This window comes from Tamandua tetradactyla, chromosome 4, assembly GCF_023851605.1.
Source record: "Tamandua tetradactyla isolate mTamTet1 chromosome 4, mTamTet1.pri, whole genome shotgun sequence".
In the NCBI taxonomy this organism is placed as follows: domain Eukaryota; kingdom Metazoa; phylum Chordata; class Mammalia; order Pilosa; family Myrmecophagidae; genus Tamandua; species Tamandua tetradactyla.
Window position 1 is genome coordinate 172,078,118 of NC_135330.1, and position 24,435 is coordinate 172,102,552.

General features: G+C 37.3%; 1 protein-coding gene across 1 annotated transcript in view; it reads right to left on the minus strand.

The window, feature by feature from the left end:
* The window catches only part of LRTM3 (leucine rich repeat transmembrane protein 3), a 55,779-nt gene that overhangs the window by 23,094 nt on the left and 8,250 nt on the right, over window positions 1–24,435 (minus strand). Inside the window, exon 4 of the mRNA XM_077158618.1 lies at window positions 1–5,948. This exon is cut by the window's left edge and continues 23,094 nt beyond it. Coding sequence (XP_077014733.1) covers window positions 1–5,948 — 5,948 coding nt within the window. The remainder of the gene's footprint in view (window positions 5,949–24,435) is intronic.

The following is a 24,435-nucleotide window of genomic DNA, read 5'->3' on the forward strand; positions in this document are numbered from 1 at the left end:
CTGTGAATTTTAACTTTCTTCTCTCTTTTTTAGATTCAGGTAAAGCAAGCCCAGAGATATCAAAAGATTTTGGGATTGTTGCTAATAATTTATGTGCTAATCTTTCCTTTTTCTCTGCGGTAAGATTTTCTAGTACCCTTATATGAAATTCATCAGATAGGATCACAGAGTCTTTCATATGCATTAAAAATTCAACAATCTGTGATTTTTTGGTCTTCGGAGGAAGATTCCTTACACAAGCAGATTTTAGGATATTACATGTCTGTTGAATTGGTGCCTTCCTTGCCTTCATTTTACTTTTTAAGGCTCTACATGGGAATATCTTTCTTTGCATTTTAGATTCAGATAGATCAGATGTGGTGAAATCCAAAGGCTTCAGGATAGTAGCTTGTAGATTTCTTTTTAACTCTTCCTTTTCCTCTTTTATAATACTATGTGATTCCATTGTATGGCTTCCATCAGTCGAGACACCACATTTTGCTGTATCAGTTAAAACTTTATCAATTAGTGAGTCCTCTGACTTTAGAGTAGGAAGCTTTGAATTCCCTGTACATATTGTGCCATTTTGTGTCTGGAAGCTTTTCTTTGGTTTCTCAACTTGAATTGGGTCTGTAGGCTGCATTTGTTGTGTTTCAACTTGTTCTGTAACAAACGGAATTTTCACATTTCCTTGTTTTCCTGATTTGTGAAGGACAAGCCCCTTCTTCTGACCTGAACAGAATATGAAATGTTGGCTGTGCTGTGGAATCACTTTTAATAATGTCTCCTGTTCTCTATCTTCTTCTTCTTCATCTTGAAGATTAATTTCCTCAGTGTCATCTGAAGGAATACTCCCCTCATGTGATGAAATCTCTTGCTTTACTTGTGTAGAACTGAGTCTTTTTTCCCCTAAGACGTCTTTTTCTATTTCTGTGTTGCTGTGCATATTGATGTCAGGTCTAATAGTCATGAAAGAATGTATTTTATCCACCACTTCTTTACTTTGATGCATTTCTTTCATCTTAGTTGTTGAGTTATGTCCCAGTTCTTTTCTATAGTTTGGGCTACCATCACCCTTGATATTAAGCACATATGAAATTGATGGTTTCTTTGCTTTCATAATTCCACATTTGGCATTCACTGACGTTTTCAGGTCTGAAAATTGTTTGAAGTTTCCCTTCTTTTTGGATGTAGATAATGGAGACTGGCACAAAGAAAAAGTCACTCTCTTTTTCTGGTTAATACCACAATCTTGTTTCTTTTGATGAATCCCATCAGCTAGAATATCACATTTGCTTGCAGAAAATATGATTTCATCTATCTTTGATTCTCCTGTCTTTGCAGGTAAAGTCTTAGTGCATTTCTCTAGCTTTTCAAGTTGAAATTGATCCAACATAGGACTTGAAGTAGAATCCAAACTAGTTTGTATAAAATGTGTGCATGGTTGTACCTGCATATTTGTATTTCCTGGTCTGTTCAGCTCCTCAACTGACTTGACAACTTCATGATCCTTCTGATATGCATTGAATCGGAAATGTTGGCTATTCTCTGCAGTTGGTAAAGCTTCATGTTCTCTTTCCTCTTCCTTTCCATATTCTACACTGCTATATATACTACTCTTATGAATTTCATCTGAGCATGGTACTTTTCTACCATTTAATGATTTCTCTTGCGCTAGCTGTATATGATCAAGTCTTGTTATCCTTTGCATATCTGTCTCCATATTTAATCTGTTACTCTTTTTGATGTTGGGAAAAATGGGCACCATAGAGTGAGTGGCATTCAAAAATGCATCTGGTGTATTTTTACTTTGCTGTGGATCTTTCATTTTCATTTTAAAATTGCATAGCAGTTCCTTGTGATGCCTCCCAGTAAGTACATGTGAAATTGGTGGCTTTTTTGCTTTCATAGCTCTATGTTTGAGATTCACTGTACTTTGTTTGCTTGCTAACTTTAATGAATTTTTCTGTCCTTTAGATCTAGAAACAAAAGTGTTTTGTTCCTCTTCTTCTTTGTTCTGCACTTTATCTTCTCTAACATAGAATGTATTAGTATCAAAGAACTCATCGTACCGTGGTCTCCCTTCATCTGCAAGTTTTCTACACTGTAATTGAGCATGACAGAACCAGTTTGTCTCTGCTCCTAATCTGCCATGCATGGGATAGTAAATGGAATTTAAAAATTCATCTACCAATTCTTTAACTTGGTTTTTCTTTTTAATCTTGGTCCTAAAGTTGGGACCCAGTTTCTTCCTATGACCAGGATTATGGGATTCTGTGATATAAAATACTTGTGAAATAAATGGCTTCATTGCTTTCATAAGAACACATTTGGGCCTCACTGTACTTTTCAGGTGGGCAAATTTTAGTCTCTTATTTGGCCCTTTAAAATGAGATAAAACAGGCATGCAGAAGTTAAAAGTCTCTCGGGAAGTTGATAGTAACTCTTTCAGTAATTCTGCCTTTTTTTCTGCAAAACAGTAACCCATTTCCCTTGTATAACCCCCATCATCTGGAATATCACTTTCTCTTATTTGATTTAAAATGTCTCCGTTCCCTAATTTTCCTGATGTTGGAGGAAGTATCTTAGAATCTGCCGTGATTTTTAAGTCTGTTTGTGTTGTTAGGCTTTTCATTGTAGTCTCAATAAGAAATGGATCCATTAAGGGGGTGTAATTAAATACCATAAGGGTTTCTGCGAATTGGGTTGGTTGCTGCATTTCTTTTATTGTTTCATCTTGCAATCTAGATTCTAGTGTGTTTCTAGAGACATTTTCCTTATTAATGGAGTATGAATAACTTTCTTTCCGTTCTACTTGTGATTTCTCTTGCTTTAGCTTTGTACAACTGTGCTTGTCTGCATGTAATCTGCTATGCTTTCTAATATTAGGCAAAATAGACCTATGAGGGTAAATGACATTCAGAAGCCCATCTGCCACAATTTTACCTTGCAGTATCTGTTTAATTATGATTTTAAAATTCCATCCCGATTTTTTTCTATGACTTGCAACACTGTGTCCATTGATATAAGAAATCAGTGAAATGCTTGGCTTCTTTACTTTCATAATTACAGATTTGAGACTGAGTAAATTTGTTCTTCCTGACAATTTTTTTCTGATTTTCTGCCTTGTAAAATTCAAAAAAGTAAGCATGTGGACATTAAGAGAACCTAGGGAAATTGCCGGTAAAACTCGTTTTAAGTCTTCCTTTTCTTTTGTAATGTGACCCCCTAGCATCTTTCTGGACTTTCTCCCAAATGGGACACCACCCACTGTTGTTTCAATTAAAAGTTCATCAACTAGTAAATTCTCTGGCATTGTAAGTGTATTCTCTCCATCTGAAGTACATTCTCTGTCTCTATGTCTGTTTGCGCTTTGCTTCACATTCTCAACTTGAAATGGGTCCATCTTGGGGCACAAAGTAGTCTCCAAAATAGCTTTTGTGAAAGGAGTCTGTGGTTGTACTTTTTGCTCTTTATTTTGAGTTTTTCTACTTCCTGACTTGCTCTTTTTAATTTCAATTTTGACATGTTTGGGCTTCTGTTTTAGATTTATGCTGAACCTGAAATCTTGTGTCACCTGTGGAACTGCTTCTTGTAAAACTTCTTGTTCTTTTTCCTCTTCATCACATTGCTGTGGATTTTTAAAAATGTTTAATGTGCATCTCTCATCAACATATTTTAAATTCCATATTTTCTCTTCATCTGTCAATTCCTCTTGCTTTACTGTTGAATGACTGAGCTGCCTTATACTTGATGTATCAGCTTTTAATATGTTATGTATTTCCACAGCAGGTGGTTCAGAAATGGTGGTGTCAGTGGCGTTCTGAAATGCATCTGATATTTTTTCATCTTGATGCATATTTTTTACATGGCTTTCAATGTTGCCTTCTGGTTCCTCACTTTGACTCAGGTTAGCATATTCTGTAATATGAAGTATTAATGGCTTCTTTTCCTTCAGAGTTACATCTTCTGTATTCAGTTGAATTTTTACTCCTAAATTTTCCCTGCTTTTATGCTTTTTTGAAATGAGCAAATTGATATCTGAAGACTCCAGAACAATTTCCAGATGATCTTTTTGTGGTTGTATATTTTTTTTTGGAAAGTACCTGTGCATTTTTGGTGTGCTAGTTAGTAACTTCTCTCTTTTTGAAAGCTGATTAAGGGAATTCTCTGTACTTTTTAAGTCATGCCGTATTTTCATTCCTCTGTCCAACTTCATTTTGGGAGAGGAAACAAATTTCTGCATGGGCTCTGGTATAGCTTCTTCTAAGGGTGTGTCATACTTTGGCATATGCAGATCAAATGTTTTTTTACTATGTGGGGCATGGAACTCTTCAATATCAATTTCCTTTGATTGTGTAATTGGGTCTTTAGGATATTCTTTGCTCTCTTGGTTTGTTTCTATTAATGAATAATAGGATGGTTTCAGTTGATAAGTGTTGACTTTGAAAGGTGGTTCAAGCTGATGAAGAACTTTTGCTGAGATGTTTTTTAGTCCTTTATTTTCTGTGCCATTCTGTTTTATAATTTTACTAATGTCTGAAATTCTCTTCCCCTCAATGGAGACTACACTATTGATTTTTTCTGTATCTAGGGACTTATTTTGCTTCCACAGAAAATGTCTACATTTTGTTAAACTTAGCATGACTTTCTCTAGTTTTTTTCTGGAATATTTTTCAATGTAAGGAGGAAGGAGCTTGGAAACACAAATAAGATGGAAAGCTTTAGTTGATGTGCCTTTCCTTTTATGTACTATGATTTGAAATACTCGTGAAGTTGGTGTTTCCTTTGCCTTTAGAGATTTAACTTTGAGATTGAGTTTTTTACTTTTGCATGTTTCTCTTCTGTGTTTGTGCCTTTTAATGGTATGCAAAAAAGGTGCTGAGCTGTATGAAGAATATTGGCTTAGTTTTGATGAAGTAATTTGTTGCTGCTCCTTTGGATTTATACTCTTTAGTTGGGGTGTCCCTTCAGCCACTGAGTTTGAATTTCCAGTTAAAACCAGAAATTCAGTATTCTGAAGAATTGCATTTTGCTCTTCTATTGAATAGTTATACTTATTTGAATCTTCAACCCTAACAGAATATTGGGCCTCACTTAAATGCCTTCTGTCAGACTCTAGGGTCTTGACTGAGTCTTGAGTCTCAACAGAATATGGGATTTGGGCCAGATATTGGCTCCTATCCATGTTTTGGAGCTGGAAGGATTCTTCTATACTGCTGAAAAATGGTTTCCGCCTCAAATCTTGAGGCTGGGCAAAGAATCTGGCCTTGATAGGCTGGTTGTTGATCAACTCTTGGTTGTGCACAAATTGCTGGGGTTGACCAGTAAACTGAGCTTCATAAAAATCTTGATTCTGAATAGCATTTTGTCCTGAAAAAAACTCTTGTGGCTGAGCAGCAATATCCATTCTGCCAGAATGTTGATGCTGAAATGAGGACTCTTGAGAGCTTGAGTACACATAAATAGCTCTACTCTCTACCATGGCTTTGGATTTTAAAAGAATTTGGCTTCTCACAGTTTCTTCCAGAAGCCTAACTTGGTCTCTAGAAAGATGGAAATGGGCAGAAGAGCAGGGTGCCACATCCAGATCTTCATTTTCTGCAGTGAAGCTAGGAATTCTTGAAAAGTTAAGGTCAGAAGACAATATTGAATCTGTATTTTTGTTGGTTTTCATTATCGAAAATAATTTCTTTGATGAAAATTGTATGATGTCATATTCATCTTCTGGGCACTCTCTCTGGCTTAGAAAAACTTCCTTTACTTCTGAATGAAATAATGACAAAGAGGATACAGTTCCACTTGAAGACTGTATCAACCTTTCTCTAAAGTGACTTGCTTGATATTCACTTCCACTACTACCTGCCCATATTATTTCATCTGATGAAGAAACTCTATCTTCAAAGTTACCTTCATTTTCTTCAGATGTAAGTGATGAAGAAATTGTTCTTTCTGAAAAAACATCAACTCTGAAATAGAAGAAAGTGTGTAAATGGATGATCACTTAAAACATATTTCTTACAAGTACTTTCTCCTAAATACAGGGAAACCCAGTATAGTATATGAAAACATAGATTAGTATAGAGATAAATTGGAAAGTCAATATCCACATTACAAAAGAATATATTATCTAGTTCCTTTCATTTATAAATCAAGTAAAGAAAATTATTTACATATCTCAGAGAATGAGGTACTTTCTACTTTAAAAAACCTGTCTAAAAGTCAGCTTTTCACAGAAACAGGATAAGATGATATGCTTTTACAAGGAATATCACTTTGTTTCTGTTCTTTATGTGAAAGTGTTATCAAGAATGAAAATATTCAGGATAGGAGCCAAGATGGCAGCTTACTGAGGTGTGGGATTTAGTTCATCCTCCAGAGCAGCTAGCAAGTAGCCAGGAACAGTACAGAACAACTGCTGAGGCCACGTCAGTGACCAGACACACAGCGTACCCCAGTCTGAACAAGCTGGACCAGCTTCGAGCCCAACCAGAACCATGAGTTCCCCAAGCCATGGCGGCCAGTGCTCCTCCCCTACAGGCTGCTTCCCAGAGGGGAAAGGAAAGAGACTTTACTAGCAGTAGGGACTAAGCACAACCAAGCTCCAGTTGCAGAATTAATTAACAAATTCTGACTACTAAAAAAAGCCTCCAGCTCAGCTGAGCCTCAAGTAAAAGCTGAGGTTGCTGGTTTCTGCCCCCACACAGAGGGGGCAGGGCAGACAGAAAAAGAAAACAGAAGTTTTTTTTTTTTTGGATCAGACAGCGCAAAATACTTGAAAGGGTCTGGACCCTGAAGGAAAGGAGGGGGCACGTAGGACCTGGAGATACACAAAGCAGCACACCAACTTAAGCTCTTGATTGGCAAACCTAGGGAAGGGGAGTCCTGCTCTGAAAAGGATTTTTTTGTTTGTTTTTTTGTGTCTGTGTTTCTATAGCTTGACTGCTCTTTGCATAAAGCTGCAGGGCTTCTCAGACTTCAACTGCCCCCAAATATGGGCAGAATTAAGTTTGTTTGAAAGTTTGTCTGAAGTCTGTGCCTTCCCCAGTAGAGGGGTGGGGTCCAGATCAGGTGGAATCCCTCCCTCAAGGAATTCAGGCCCCAGGGTCTAGAAAACCAAAGTGATTAACACCAGCCTACAACCTCTCCTCTGTCTCAACCATGCCCCCAGCAGGGAGAGTCTGCTGAAGCTAAAGAATCTGCTGAACCACATCACCTTATGCTGGTTGAACCCACAGGCAGACAAGCACCACATACCAGACAGGATAGGGAAAACCCAGAGTCCAGAGACTTCATAGGAAAGTCTTTCAACCTGCTGGGTTTCACCCTCAGGGAAAACTGATGTAGGTGACTCTTTCCTCCTGAGAGCAGGTCAGTTTTGTCTGGGAAAATGTGACTGGGGTCCATAATGCCTAAGTAGATCCTCCTAAGAGGAAAAAAAAAAAGGCACCATACAGGCAGGGTAAGAAACAAGAAAACAAGAACTGAAAAATTCTGATCTATTAAACAAAACCTAAGCTAGCAGTCTAGAATAAGCTGAACTGAATATCAAAGAATAGATAGACAACAAAGTCATCCAGTAAGAAAATCCTAGGTTAAAAAAGTGAAAACAATCTCCAAATTAACTAATTAAGGAAATTAAATGCCTAGACACCAGCAAAAAGTAACAAATCATACTAGGAAAATTGAAGATATAGCCCAGTGAAAGGAACAAACCAACAATTCAAATGAGATACAGAAGTTGAAACAATCAATTCAGAATGTTCGAACAGACATGAAAAACCTCATAAAAAATCAAGTAAATGAATTGAGGGAGGATATAAAGAAGGCAAGGAATGAACAAAAAGAAATTGAAAGTCTGAAAGAACAAATCACATAACTTATAGGAATGAAAGGCACAGTAGAAGAGAAGAAAGAAAACAATGGAAACCTACAATGTTAGATTTCAAGTGGCAAAAGAAAGGATTAGTGAACTGATGGATGGAACATCTGAAATCTGACAAGAAAAAGTAAATATAGAGAAAAGAATGGAAAAATATGAGCAGGGACTTCCTCAACATGATAAAGAGAATATATAACAAACCCACAGCAAAAGTCATCCTCAATGGGGAAAAACTGAAAACTTTCCCCCTAACATCAGGAACAAGACAAGGCTGTGCACTTAGCCACTCAGTAGTCCATTATATGTATACACCACAGTTCCTCCTTCCTTCCTCAATCATTGTATGCTTAGGCCACCTCCATCCATTGTGAATTGCAAACAGTGTTGCCATAACATGTGTGTAAATGTCCATTCATGTCCCCATACTCAGTTCCTCCAGGTATATACTGAGCAACAGGGTTGCAGGACCATATGGCAACCCCACCCCTAGTCTTCTGTGGAACTACCACACTGTCCTCTAAGGGGCTGCACCTCTCAGTTTCCCTACCAACAGTGAATAGGTATATCTCTTTCTCTGCATTTTTTTCTAGCATTTGTTTTTCTCTGCTCATTTTTCAACAGTTTTATTCATACATCATGCAATCCAATTAAGTAAATAGATATGCCTTCACCACCATAATCAATATGAAGACATTCCCTTCTCTTCCACAAAGAATCCATATCCTTCCCCCATACTATACCACCTCTTGACATTTAGTTTTGACATAATGGCTTTGTTACATTCAGTGGGAGCACATTACATGGTTACCGTTGAGTAGTAACCTAGCTTGCGTTACTATTAATAGGTTACCTAGCTTGTGTTGATTGTACTTCTTCCCGTGTACCATCCATTTTCTACACCTTGCAATGTTGACATTCATATATTCTCCCTCATGCAAGAATCTTTCTATATTTGTACATTTAATCACCATCATTGTCCACTCTAGGCATTGCTAAGTTACACTGTCTCAGTCTTTATCCTCTATCTTTTCTTCTGGTTTCATATGTGCCCCCAGCTCTTGTACCTCAATCATACTCAAATTCAGCTTTATTCATTATGCTTACATTATTATGCTACAAGCACATAGTATTGTGCTATACATTTTTGAATTTTTACAATCAGTCTTGTTGAGCAATCTCTATTTCTTCAATACCAATTGCCCAATCTCTACCCTATTTCTATCTCCTGACAACCTGTGTTTTTAACTTCTATTCTCAAAGTTCACCCACTAACTTTAGTTCATATTAGTGAGACCATACAGTATTTGTCCTTTTGTTTCTGGATAATTTCAGTCAGCATAATGTCTTCAAGGTGCATCCACATTGTTACATGCTTCATGAATTTATTCTGTCTTACAGATGCATAATATTCCATTGTATGTATATACCACAGCTTGTTTAGTGTCTGTTGATGGACATTTGTACTGTTTCCATCTCTTGGCAGTTGTAAATAATGCTGCTATAAACATTGGTATGCAAATGTCCATTTGTGTTCTTGCCTTCAGTTTCTTTGGATATGTATCTAGTAATGGGATTGCTGGTTCATATGGCCATTCTATACATAACTTCCAGAGGACTGCCAAACTGCCCTGTAGAGCAGTTGTACAATTTTACATTCCTGTCAACAGTGGATAAGTGTGCCTTTTTCTCCACATCCTTGCCAGGACTAGTTGCTTTCTGTTTTTTGTTTTTGTTTTTATAATGGCCATTCTAGTGGGTGTAGATGATATCTCATTGTGGTTTTGATTTACATTTCCCTAATAACCAGTGGAGTTGAACATCTCTTCATGTGTATTTTAGCCATTTGTATTTCCTCTTCTGAGAAGTGTCTGCCCATGTCCTTTGCCCATTTTTTCAATTGGATTGTTTGTCTTTTTGTTGTTGAGCTGAAGAATCTTTCTATATATTCTGGATATCAAACCCTTATCTGATATGTGGTTTCCAAATATTATCTCCCATTGTGTAGGCTGCCTTTTTATTTTCCTGACAAAGCTCTTTGATGCACAAAAATGTTTAATTTTGAGGAGATCCCATTTACCTATTTCTTTTTTCATTGCTTGTGCTTTGGGTGTATGGTCTAGGAAACCACCTCCTATTACAAGATTTATTAAATATTTCCCTATATTTTCTTCTAAAAGTTTTATAGTCTTAACTCTAATATTTAGGTCTTTGATTCACTTTGAGTTAAATTTTATATAGAGTGTGAGATATGGATCCTTTTTCATTCTTTTTCATATGGATTTCCAGTTTTCCGAACACCATTTATTGTTGAGGCTGCTTTGTCTCAGGTTGGCTTGACTGTCTTATCAAAGTTCAGTTGTCCATAGATGAGAAGGTATGTTTCTGAACACTCAGTTTGATTCCATTGGTCAGTATTTCTATCTTCATGTCAGTACCATGCTGTTTTGACCACTGTAGCTTTGTAATATGCTTTTAAATCAGGTAATGTGGGACTTCCCACTTCATTTTTGTTTCTCAAGATACTTTTAGCTATTTGTGGCACCCTTCCCTTCCAAATAAATTTGGTTATTGGTTTTTCTATTTCTGTAAAGTAAGTTTTTTGGGATTTTAATTTGTATTGCAGAACTGACATCTTAATTATATTCAGTTTTCCAACCCATGAACATGGTATGCACTTCCATTTATTTAGATCTTCCATGATTTCTTTTAGCAATTTCTTGTAGTTTTGTGTGTATAAGTCTTTTGTGTCCTTAGTTAAATTTACCCCTAAATATTTAATCCTTTTGGTTGCTATCATAAATGGAATTTTTCTCTTGATTTCCTCATCAGGTTGCTCATCACTATTAATCTTGTACCCTGCCACTTTGCTGTACTCATTTATTGGCTCTAGTAGCTTGGCTATAGATTTTTTGGGCATTTTTTTATGTATAGTATCAAATTATCTGCAAACAGTGGAGTTTACTTCTTCTTTTCCAATTTGAATGCCTTTTATTCTTTTTCTTTCTTGTCTAATTGCTCTGTCCAGAACTCCCAGCTCAATGTTGAATAACAATGGTGACAGTGAGCATCCTTGACTTGTTCTAGATCTTAGAGGGAAAGCTTTCAGCCTTTCCCCATTGAGTATGAAGTTAGTTGTGGGATTTTCATATACTCCCTTTATCATGTTGAGGAAACTTCCTTCTATTCCTATTCTTTGAAGTGTTTTCATCAAAGAATGATACTAAACTTTGTCACATGCCTTTTCTGCATCAATTGAGAAAATCATGTGGTTTTTCTGCTTTGATTTATTGATATAGTATATTACATTAATTGATTTTCTTGTATTGAGCCAGCCCTGCATATCTGGAATAAATTCCAGTGGTCATGGTGTATAATTCTTTTAATCTATTGCTAGATTCAATTTGCAAGTATTTTGTTGAGCATTTTTGCATCTATATTCGTTAAAGAGAGTAGTCTGTAATTTTCTTTTCTTATGGTATTTTTGTCTGGCTTTGGTACTAGGGTGATGTTGGCTTCATAGAATGAGTTAGCAGCTTTCTTTTTTTCCCAATTTTTTGGGAGAGTTTGAGCAGGATTGGTACTAATTTGTTTTTGAACGCTTGGTAGAATTCACATGTGAAGCCATCTGGACTGGACTTTTCTTTTGGGGGGCTCCTTGATGACTAATTCAATCTCTTTATTTTTGATTGGTTTGTAGAGGGATCTATTTCTTCTTGAGTCAATGTTAGTTTCTCATACTTTTCTAGGAAGTTGCCCATTTCATCTGCATTGTCTACTTTATTACCATATATTTTCTCCTAGTTTCCACTCATTACCTCCTTTATTTCTGTGGGGTTGGTGGGTATGTACACTCTCCCATTTCTGATTTTATTTATTTGCATCCTCTCTCTTTTCTTCTTTGTCAGCCTAGCTAAGGGTCCATCAATTTTATTGATTTTCTCAAAGAACAAACTTCTGGTTTTGTTGGCTTTCTCTATTGTTTTCATATTCTCAATTTCATTTATTTCTGCTCTAATCTTTATTATTTCTCTCCTGTTTGCTTTGGGGTTAGTTTGCTGTTCTTTCTCTAGTTATTCCAAGTGAGCAGTTAATTCTTCAGTGTTTGCTCTTCCTTCTTTTGTAATATAGGCATTTACAGCAATAAATTTCTTTCTAAGAACAGCCTTTGCTGCATCCCATAAGTTTTGAGATGCTGTTTTCATTTTCATTTGCCTCGAGTTATTTACTGATTTCTCCTGTAATTTCTTCCTTGATCCACCGGTTGTTTAAGTTTGTGTTGCTTAGCTTCCATATATTTGTGAACATACTGGCCCTCTGCCTGTTACTGATTTCTAACTTCATTCCATTATGATCCACAAAAGTGTTTTATATAATTTCAATCTTTTAAAATTTATTGAGACTTGTTTTCTGATCGAGCATATGGTCTGTCCTTCAGAATAATCCATGAGCAGTTGAGAAAAATGTGTATCCTGCTGTTGTGGGTGTAAAGTTCTCTAAATGTCCGTTAAGTCTAGTTCATTTATCATATTATTCAAAATCTCTGTTTCTTTATAGACCTTCTGTCTAGATGTTCTATCCATTGAAGACAGTGGTGAGTTGAAGTCTCCAACTATTATTGTAAAGGTGTCTACTTCTCTATTCAGTGTTGTCAGTATTTGCCTCATGTATTTTGGGACACTCTGGCTTAGTGCACAAATATTCGTGATTGTTATGTCTTCCTGGTGAATTGTTCCTTTTATTAATTCATAGTATTCTTCTTTGTCTCTTTTAATTGTTTTACATTAGAAGTCTAATTTTTCAGATATTAGTGTAGCTACCTTCACTCTTTTCTGGTTGTTTTTTGCATGAAATATCTTTTTCCAAACTTTCACTTTCTTTTTTTTTTTTTTTATTAATTAAAAAAAGAATTAACAAAACAATTAGAAATCATTCCAATCTACATGTACAATCAGTAATTCTTAATAACATCACATAGTTGCATATTCATCATTTCTTAGTACATTTGCATCGATTTAGAAAAAGAAATAAAAAGACAACAGAATAAGAATTAAAACAATAATAGAAAGAAAAAAAACAAAAAAAACAAAAACAAAAAACCTATACCTCACATGCAGCTTCATTCAGTGTTTTAACATAATTGCATTACAATTGGGTAGTATTGTGCTGTCCATTTCTGAGTTTTTATATCCAGTCCCATTGTACAGTCTGTATCCCTTCATCTCCAATTATCCCTTCTCTTTTTTTTTTTTTTTTAATTAACGGAAAAAAAGAAATTAACCCAACATTTAGAGATCATACCATTCTACACATGCAATCATTAATTCTTAACATCATCACATAGATGCATGATCATCATTTCTTAGTACATTTGCATTGGTTTAGAAGAACTAGCAACATAACCGAAAAAGATATAGAATGTTAATATAGAGAAAAAAATAAAAGTAATAATAGTAAAATCAAAACAAAACAAAACAAAACAAAACAAAAACCTATAGCTCAGATGCAGCTTCATTCAGTGTTTTAACATGATTACTTTACAATTAGGTATTATTGTGCTGTCCATTTTTGAGTTTTTGTATCTAGTCCTGTTGCACAGTCTGTATCCCTTCAGCTTCAATTACCCATTGTCTTACCCTGTTTCTAACTCCTGCTGAACTCTGTTACCAATGACATATTTCAAGTTTATTCTCGAATGTCCGTTCACATCAGTGGGACCATACAGTATTTGTCCTTTAGTTTTTGGCTGGATTCACTCAGCATAATATTCTCTAGGTCCATCCATGTTATTACATGGTTCATAAGTTTATCTTGTCTTAAAGCTGCATAATATTCCATCGTATGTATATACCACAGTTTGTTTAGCCACTCTTCTGTTGATGGAGATTTTGGCTGTTTCCATCTCTTTGCAATTGTAAATAATGCTGCTATAAACATTGGTGTGCAAATGTCCGTTTGTGTCTTTGCCCTTAAGTCCTTTGAGTAGATACCTAGCAATGGTATTGCTGGGTCATATGGCAGTTCTATATTCAGCTTTTTGAGGAACCGCCAAACTGCCTTCCACAGTGGTTGCACCCTTTGACATTCCCACCAACAGTGGATAAGTGTGCCTCTTTCTCCGCATCCTCTCCAGCACTTGTCATTTTCTGTTTTGTTGATAATGGCCATTCTGGTGGGTGTGAGATGATATCTCATTGTGGTTTTGATTTGCATTTCTCTAATGGCCAGGGACATTGAGCATCTCTTCATGTGCCTCTTGGCCATCCGTATTTCCTCTTCTGAGAGGTGTCTGTTCAAGTCTTTTTCCCATTTTGTAATTGGGTTGGCTGTCTTTTTGTTGTTGAGATGAACAATCTCTTTATAAATTCTGGATACTAGACCTTTATCTGATATATCATTTCCAAATATTGTCTCCCATTGTGAAGGCTGTCTTTCTACTTTCTTGATGAAGTTCTTTGATGCACAAAAGTGTTTAATTTTGAGGAGTTCCCATTTATTTATTTCCTTCTTCAGTGCTCTTGCTTTAGGTTTAAGGTCCATAAAACCGCCTCCAGTTGTAAGATCCATAAGATATCTCCCAACATTTTCCTCTAACTGTTTTATGGTCTTAGACCTAATGTTTAGATCTTTGATCCATTTTGAGTTAACTTTTGTATGGGGTGTGAGAGATGGGTCTTCTTTCATTCTTTTGCATATGGATATCCAGTTCTCTAGGCACCATTTATTGAAGAGACTGCTCTGTCCCAGGTGAGTTGGCTTGACTGCCTTATCAAAGATCAAATGTCCATAGATGAGAGGGTCTATATCTGAGCACTCTATTCGATTCCATTGGTCGATATATCTATCTTTATGCCAATACCATGCTGTTTTGACGACTGTGGCTTCATAATATGCCTTAAAGTCAGGCAGCGCGAGACCTCCAGCTTCGTTTTTTTTCTTCAAGATGTTTTTAGCAATTCGGGGCACCCTGCCCTTCCAGATAAATTTGCTTATTGGTTTTTCTATTTCTGAAAAATAAGTTGTTGGGATTTTGATTGGTATTGCATTGAATCTGTAAATCAATTTAGGTAGGATTGACATCTTAACTATATTTAGTCTTCCAATCCATTAACACGGTATGCACTTCCATCTATTTAGGTCTTCTGTGATTTCTTTTAGCAGTTTTTTGTAGTTTTCTTTATATAGGTTTTTTGTCTCTTTAGTTAAATTTATTCCTAGGTATTTTATTCTTTTAGTTGCAATTGTAAATGGGATTCGTTTCTTGATTTCCCCCTCAGCTTGTTCATTACTAGTGTATAGAAATGCTACAGATTTTTGAATGTTGATCTTGTAACCTGCTACTTTGCTGTACTCATTTATTAGCTCTAGTAGTTTTGTTGTGGATTTTTCCGGGTTTTCGACGTATAGTATCATATCGTCTGCAAACAGTGATAGTTTTACTTCTTCCTTTCCAATTTTGATGCCTTGTATTTCTTTTTCTTGTCTAATTGCTCTGGCTAGAACCTCCAACACAATGTTGAATAATAGTGGTGATAGTGGACATCCTTGTCTTGTTCCTGATCTTAGGGGGAAAGTTTTCAATTTTTCCCCATTGAGGATGATATTAGCTGTGGGTTTTTCATATATTCCCTCTATCATTTTAAGGAAGTTCCCTTGTATTCCTATCTTTTGAAGTGTTTTCAACAGGAAAGGATGTTGAATCTTGTCGAATGCCTTCTCTGCATCAATTGAGATGATCATGTGATTTTTCTGCTTTGATTTGTTGATATGGTGTATTACATTAATTGATTTTCTTATGTTGAACCATCCTTGCATACCTGGGATTAATCCTACTTGGTCATGATGTATAATTCTTTTAATGTGCTGTTGGATACGATTTGCTAGAATTTTATTGAGGATTTTTGCATCTGTATTCATTAGAGAGATTGGTCTGTAGTTTTCTTTTTTTGTAATATCTTTGCCTGGTTTTGGTATGAGGGTGATGTTGGCTTCATAGAATGAATTAGGTAGTTTTCCCTCCACTTCGATTTTTTTGAAGAGTTTGAAGAGAATTGGTACTAATTCTTTCTGGAACGTTTGGTAGAATTCACATGTGAAGCCATCTGGTCCTGGACTTTTCTTTTTAGGGAGCTTTTGAATGACTAATTCAATTTCTTTACTTGTGATTGGTTTGTTGAGGTCATCTATGTCTTCTTGAGTCAAAGTTGGTTGTTCATGTCTTTCCAGGAACCCGTCCATTTCCTCTAAATTGTTGTATTTATTAGCGTAAAGTTGTTCATAGTATCCTGTTATTACCTCCTTTATTTCTGTGAGGTCAGTAGTTATGTCTCCTCTTCCATTTCTGATCTTATTTATTTGCATCCTCTCTCTTCTTCTTTTTGTCAATCTTGCTAAGGGCCCATCAATCTTATTGATTTTCTCATAGAACCAACTTCTGGCCTTATTGATTTTCTCTATTGTTTTCATGTTTTCAATTTCATTTATTTGTGCTCTAATCTTTGTTATTTCTTTCCTTTTGCTTGCTTTGGGGTTAGCTTGCTGTTCTTTCTCCAGTTCTTCCAAATGGATAGTTAATTCCTGAATTTTTGCCTTTTCTTCTTTTCTGATATAGGCATTTAGAGCAATAAATTTCCCTCTTAGCACTGCCTTTGCTGCGTCCCATAAGTTTTGATATGTTGTGTTTTCATTTTCATTCGCCTCTAGGTATTTGCTAATTTCCCTTGCAATTTCTTCTTTGACCCAGTCGTTGTTTAGGAGTGTGTTGTTGAGCCTCCACGTATTTGTGAATTTTCTGGCACTCTGCCTATTATTGATTTCCAACATCATTCCTTTATGGTCCGAGAAAGTGTTGTGTAAGATTTCAATCTTTTTAAATTTGTTAAGACTTGCTTTGTGACCCAGCATATGGTCTATCTTTGAGAATGATCCATGAGCACTTGAGAAAAAGGTGTATCCTGCTGTTGTGGGATGTAATGTCCTATAAATGTCTATTAAGTCTAGTTCATTTATAGCAATATTCAGATTCTCTATTTCTTTGTTGATCCTCTGTCTAGATGTTCTGTCCCTTGATGAGAGTGGTGAGTTGAAGTCTCCAACTATTATGGTATATGAGTCTATTTCCCTTTTCAATGTTTGCAGTATATTCCTCACGTATTTTGGGGCATTCTGATTCGGTGCGTAAATATTTATGATTGTTATGTCTTCTTGTTTAATTGTTCCTTTTATTAGTATATAGTGTCCTTCTTTGTCTCTTTTAACTGTTTTACATTTGAAGTCTAATTTGTTGGATATTAGTATAGCCACTCCTGCTCTTTTCTGGTTGTTATTTGCATGAAATATCTTTTCCCAACCTTTCACTTTCAACCTATGTTTATCTTTGGGTCTAAGATGTGTTTCCTGTAGACAGCATATCGAAGGATCCTGTTTTTTAATCCATTCTGCCAATCTATGTCTTTTGATTGGGGAATTCAGTCCATTGACATTTAGTGTTATTACTGTTTGGATAATATTTTCCTCTAACATTTTGCCTTTTGTATTATATATATCATATCTGATTTTCCTTCTTTCTACACTCTTTTCCATATCTCTCTCTTCTGTCTTTTTGTATCTGACTCTAGTGCTCCCTTTAGTATTTCTTGCAGAGCTGGTCTCTTGGTCACAAATTCTTTCAGTGACTTTTTGTCTGAGAATGTTTTAATTTCTCCCTCATTTTTGAAGGATAATTTTGCTGGATATAGGAGTCTTGGTTGGCAGTTTTTCTCTTTTAGTATTTTAAATATATCATCCCACTGTCTTCTAGCTTCCATGGTTTCTGCTGAGAAATCTACACAAAATCTTATTGGGTTTCCCTTGTATGTAATGGATTGTTTTTCTCTTGCTACTTTCAAGATCTTCTCTTTCTCTTTGACCTCTGACATTCTAACTAGTAAGTGTCTTGGAGAACGCCTATTTGGGTCTAATCTCTTTGGGGTGCGCTGCACTTCTTGGATCTGTAATTTTAGGTCTTTCATAAGAGTTGGGAAATTTTCAGTGATAATTTCTTCCATTAGTTTTTCTCCTCCTTTTCCCTTCTCTTCTCCTTCTGGGACACCCACAACACGTATATTTGTGCGGTTCATATTGTCCTTGAGTTCCCTGATACCCTGTTCAAATTTTTCCATTCTTTTCCCTATAGTTTCTGTTTCTTTTTGGAATTCAGATGTTCCATCCTCCAAATCACTAATTCTATCTTCTGTCTCTTTAAATCTATCATCGTAGCTATCCATTATTTTTTCTATGTTTGCTACTTTATCCTTCACTTCCATAAGTTCTGCGATTTGTTTTTTCAGTTTTTCTATTTCTTCTTTATGTTCAGCCCATGTCCTCTTCATGTCCTCCCTCAATTTATCGATTTCTTTTTTGAAGAGGTTTTCCATTTCTGTTCGTATATTCAGCATTAGTTGTCTCAGCTCTTGTGTCTCATTTGAGCTATTGGTTTGTTCCTTTGACTGAGCCATATTCTCTATCTTTTGAGCGTGGACAGTTATCTTCTGCTGCTGGCGTCTGGGCATTTATTCAGATTTCTCTTGGTGTTGGACCCAGCAAGGTTGTAATATTTTTCTGTGAAATCTCTGGGTTCTGTTTTTCTTATCCTGCCCAGTAGGTGGCGCTCGTGGCACCCGTTTGTCTGCGGGTCCCGCCAGTAAAAGGTGCTGTGGGACCTTAAACTTTGGAAAACCCTCGCCGTCCTGGGGGTTCACTAGCCGAAACGGCTTGAGCCGGCCTGGGGTCCGAACGCAGGGAGGGTTGCTGGTCGCCGCAGCCAGGGAAAGAGCCCGTCCGAATTTCCTAGTCGGCCCTGGGCAACAAGCGTGGCGGGAGGGCGCCAGCGGCAGCGGCCCGCCCGAGAGAGTGCACGTTCCCCGGGAGTCACGGGTTTGGAAGGGGCCTCCCCCACCCGTCACCGTTCTCCGCGGCCTGGGGGTTTCCGATCCAATTCTCTCAGTTGGTCCGGGGGCTGCGCGTGGTGTGGGCGCCAGCCGTCTTTGTTTCAGGGGACCGCCTCTCCAATTCTCCCAGCCGGCCCGGGAAGGGGGAAGGGAGTAACTCCGGCCGCTTGCCACCCCGCCCGGTAAGGCCCGCGCGCCTCGGCGATCTCACCCGAGCTGCTTCTCTCAGCCAGCCAGCCGTTCCAGGATGGGGTACGCTGTCTTTTTTATCTCTGTTGTGGCTTTGGGCGCTTTCTGTATCGTTTCTACTCCCCTAGTAGGTGTCCTGGAGAAGAAACTAAGATCCGCGCGTCTTACTAAGCCGCCATCTTCCAGGAAGTCTCCAAACTTTCACTTTCAATCTGTTTTTGTCCTTGTCTAAAGTCACTTCTTGTAGACAGTGCATAGATGGGTCTGGTTTTTTAATCCATTCTGCCAGTCTATGTCTTTTGATTGGGGAGTATGGTAGTTAGATTCAATTGTCAGCTTGGTCAGGTGAAGGTACCTAGTTCTGCTGCTGTGGACATGAGCCAATGGTATATGAACCTCATCTGTTGCTCATTACATCTGTAGTCAGCTAAGAGGTGTGCCTGCTGTAATGAATGATGTTTGATTTAATTGGCTGGTGCTTAAATGAGAGAGTTCAATGTAGCACAGCTCAAGCAGCTCAGCATACCTCATCTCAGCACTTGCAGCTCAGCCCAGGCCTTTGGAGATGCAGAAAGAAATCACCCCGGGGAAAGTTGTTGGAACCCAGAGACCTGGAGATAAGGTCAGCAGAGATCACCCATGCCTTCCCACATAAGAAAGAACCTCAGCTAAAAGTTAGCTGCCTTTCCTCTGAAGAACTGACAAAATAAATCCCCTTTTATTAAAAGCCAATCCATCTCTGGTGTGTTGCATTCCAGCAGCTAGCAAACTAGAACAGTGAGTTTAATCCATTAATATTTAATGTTATTACTGTAAAGGCAGTACTTTCTTCTACCAATTTGTCTTTTGAATTTTATATGTCATATCTTATTTTTTTCTCTTTTTACCTTTACTGATATTCATTTCTGCATTCTTCTTCAGACCTCTTTCTCCTTTTCTATCTGCCTGTTTTAAGTGCTCCCTTTAGTATTTATTGTAGAACCAGTGTCTTAGTCACAAACTCTCAGTGACTGTCAGCAAATAATTTAAACTTCACTTTGGTTTTTGAAGGACAGTTTTGCTGGGTATAGAATTCTTGGTTGGCAGTTTTTCTCATTCAGAATCTTAAATATATCATACCACAGCCTCGTGCCTCCATAATTTCTCCTGAGAATTCTGTACATAGTCTCATTGAACTTCCCTTGTATGTAATGGATTGCTTTTCTCTTGCTGCTTTAAGAATTATTTCTTTGTCTTTGACATTTGACAATCTCATTAGTAAGTGTCTAGGAGTAGGTCTATTTGGATCTTTTATGTTTAGGGTACATTGTGCTTCTTGGATCTGTAATTTTATGTCTTTCATAAGAGACAGGAAATTTCAGTGATTATATTTCCTTCATTAGCTTTTCTGCCCCTTTTCCCTCTTCTTTTCATTCTGGGACACCCATAACACATAGATTTGTCTGGTTCATGTTGTCATTCAATTCCCTGGGACCCTGCTAATATTTTTTCATTCTTTTCCCTATCTATTCTTTTGTGGATAGGATTTCAGATGTCCTTTCCTCTAGTTCACTTATCCTTTCTTCTGCCTCTTCAAATATGCTCTTGTAGGTCTCCACTTTGTTTTCATCCCTCTTCTGTGCCTTTCATTCTCATAAGTTCTGCCATTTGTTTTTTCAAATGTTCAAGTTCTTCTTTATGGTCACCCAATGTCTTCTTTATATCCTTCATCTCTTTTACCATATCTTCCCTCATCTCATCTCATTGATTTTTTATGTGATTTTCCATATCTGTTCAAATATCCTTAATTAGTTGTTTAAGCTCCTGTATGTCATTTTCTTGTTCTTGCTATGGTTCATTTAAAAAAAATATATTGAGATATCTTCATGTACCATATAGTTCATCTAAAGTATACAATCAGAGGCTTATAATATCATCCATCATTGTGTATTCATCATTATGATTATTTTTAAGACATTTGCATCCCATATCTTATTTGAAATGTTGGTTTGTCCCTTTGGGCCACATCTTCGATTTTCCTAGTATGGCTCATAATTTTTTGTTGGTGCCAAGCATCTGATAGTCTTGATTAATTTATTGTGGAAGTCATTATCACTCTTTTACCTATGATGTTCTGGTTGGTTGCCTTTTTCTCTGTCTGTTCTTTGGCATTCAGTTCAACTTATTCTAGACCTCTAGCATAGCTTCTGTTTAACTGACCAGAATTTTTCATTTCTTGGTTTTCTGGTTCTTGCCTGGCCTACATGGAACCTTTTCTTGAGGAGTGTCTTCTCAGATATCATCGACCCCAATCAGATTTTCCCAGACCAGACAGGCCCAGGTCTCAGGAAGAGAGTGTAATCAGTATCAAGTTTCCCTGAGGGTGAGACCTAGAAAGTTGTCAGACTGTCCTGTGATGCTTCTAGACTCTGTGTTTTTCCTTTCCTGCCCAGCATGTGACACTTGTCAGCTTGTAGCTTCGCACCAGTGTAAAGTGATGCAGTGCCTTTAATTTCAGCAAACTCTCCCTGCCAGTGTTGTGGTTTAGAGACAGAAGCTGAGGTAGAAGGCAGCTTAGGTTGCTTCTGTTTTCTAGCCCCTGGGGCCTGAATTTCCTGAATTCACTTGAGCCAGGCCCTATCCCCCTTTTCTTGGGAAGATACAGCCTTTAGGGAACTAACCCCATTCACCTGACTAGTTACTTTGTCTTTCTGACATGCCTTAATTCTGCCTTTGCCTGGGGCAGTGCTGAAGCCTGAGAATACTTGCAGTTCTATCTAATGAGCTATGAAGAAGTAAGAAAAAAAAGAGAGTGAGAGAGAGAAAAAAAACATTTCCGAACCAGAACCCAGCATCTTGCATTTGCCAATAAAGAGCCAGGGGGTTAGTACATGGCTCTATGTGTCCCCAGGATCTGTGCGCCCCCTCTATTTGGGCCTACCACTTTTCCAGCATTTAGTGCTTATCCTATTCAAAAAACCTCTGTTTTGTTTTTTCTTTTTTTCTGTCACCTCTCTGCTACAGTGAAAGCTCTCAGTTGCTTTAGTGCTTACTCCAGGTTTATTTGTGCTCAGGGCCTGTTTTCAACAGTCTGAATTTGTTAATTGCAATTGAAGCTTGGTTGAGCTATCTTCCTTGCTCATAGTAGAGTCTACTACTTTTTCCCTCAGGGAGACAGCCTGCCATGCCCATGGGGGAGGGTACCAGCTTCTGTGGCTTGGGAGACTTACAGTTCTATGTGGGACCTCAGCTGTTCTGCCCATTCTAGACTAGTGTAGGCTGTGAATCTGGTTACTGAAGTCCCCCCAATGTTGTTCCATACAGTTCTTGGCTATTTACTAGTTACCCTGGAGGATAGACTAAATCCCACTACCTCACTATGCCATCATCTTGCTTCTCTCCTTCAACTTTGAAGAATATTTTTGTTGAATATGGAATTTTTGGCTCACATTTTTTTTTCTTTCAGCACCTTAAATACATCATCTCATTGCCTCTGTGACCTCCATGGTTTCTGATGATAAATGGACTGTTAATCTTATTGAGGATATGACAAATCACTTCTCTCGCTGCTTTTTAGATTCTGTCTCTGGCTTTTGAGAGTTTGATAAAATGTGCTTCATTGTGGATCTCTGATCTATTCTGCTTAAAGTATTTTTGTGCTTCTTGAATGCATAGATTTAAATCTTTCATCAAAAAATTGGGGAAGTTTTTAGACATTATTTCTTCAAATATTCTTTCTGCTCCCTTTTCTCTCTCCTCTCCTTCTGAGACTCCCACTATGCATACGTTTGTATACTTGATGATGTCCCACAGATCCGATAGGCTATGTTAATTTTGTTCAGAAAGTTTTTCTTTCTGCTCCTCAGAGTGAATAATCTAAATTTATCTATCTTCAAGTTCACTGATTAATTCTTCTCCTTTCTTAAATCTGCTGTCGAACTTCTGTAGTGAATTTTTCATTTTAGTTATTATACTTTTCTGCTCCAGAATTTCTATTTGGTTCCTTCCAAAGTATTTTATTTAAAAACAATAATTTTACTTTTCTATTTGGCGAGATATTATCCTCCTGGTTCCCTTTAGTCTTTTATCCGTAGTTTTCTTTAGTTGTTTGAGTATATTGAAAACAGTTGAAATAAAATTTTTGTCTAGTAAGTCTGGGCTGCCTCAACAAATTGTTTCTGTTCATTTCTTATTTCTTATGAGTAGGTCATGCTTTCTTCCTTCTTTGCACATCTTGAAAGTTTTTGTTGAAAACTGGACTTTTTGAATATTATAATGTGGTAACTCTGAAAATCAGATTCTTCCCTCTCCATGGGGTTTATTGTTACTATTTGTATGGGTTGTAGTTTTTTCTTTAGTGACTCATCTAGAAGACCATTTATGTAAAAGCTCTTACATGTGCTCATTGAGAGTTCTGTTCTGTTGCTTAGGGGTCAGCATTAGTAATTTGATAGAGATTTCCTTAGATGCCTAGAGAGCAAAAAAAAGGGAAATACTCTCCATCTTTCCAGATTGCCTGAGTTGGGACATTCTTTCAACTCTTAGCCAGGCTGTTTACAATTTTGAAAATTTTAGCCTTCAATTTCTACTTGCACAGAACCTAAGTCTCAGGCACAGGTGAAAACTTAGGGTCATCTCTGGTCTTTTCTGCACCTGTATACTATCCTGGCCATGCATGTGGCCTATTTTCCCTAGTATAGATGGGAATTTATCAAAACTCTTATTCCTCAGCAATTCAATGTTTTCAAGAAATGCCTCTTCTCTGTTCTGATAATTAGGCAAAACAAAGGCAAGCCCTTTGCATTAGTCCTTATGGGAAGCCCTAGACAACTCATTAAAAATCACCACAGTTCCTTGAGAGCAAGAGCTCCTCTACTCCCTCTTGAACCAGGAACTCCCAATGGGAATGTGGGCTGCCATCTTCAAAACCACTGACAAGCCTTGGAGAGGAGGGATAGGATCGGGTTAAGTTAAAATGCCACAAAGCTCTTTCACCATATTTCAGTCACCTCTTTCTTGCTTAAGCATGCATTTCACTGCTATAAATGTTTGACTGTTTTCCAAAGTTCCAATAAAGTGGATTCCGCCAGTTTCTGCCAGTTTTTTCAGTGTTTCTGTAAAGGAATAAACCCATGGATTTCCTAAGTCTAACATTTCCCTTATGATTTAGTTTGCTAAAGTTGATGAAATGTGATATGCCAGAAATGGGTTGGCTTTTATAATGGAGATTAACTTACAAGCTTACAGTTATTAGACTGTGAAAACGTCCACATCAGGGCATAAATAGGCAGCACTTTCTACCCAAAGACTGTCTACCAGTGATTCTCACCTCCTCTGTCACATGGCCAGGCATATGGTGACATCTGCTTGTCTCTCCTTTATCTCCTTGGTTTTGTTGCTTCCAGCTTCTGGTTTCAGTGGCTTTCTCTCTCAGCTTCTCTGGTGCTTTTTTCTGGGAGTTCTTTCTTTTATCCTCTTATA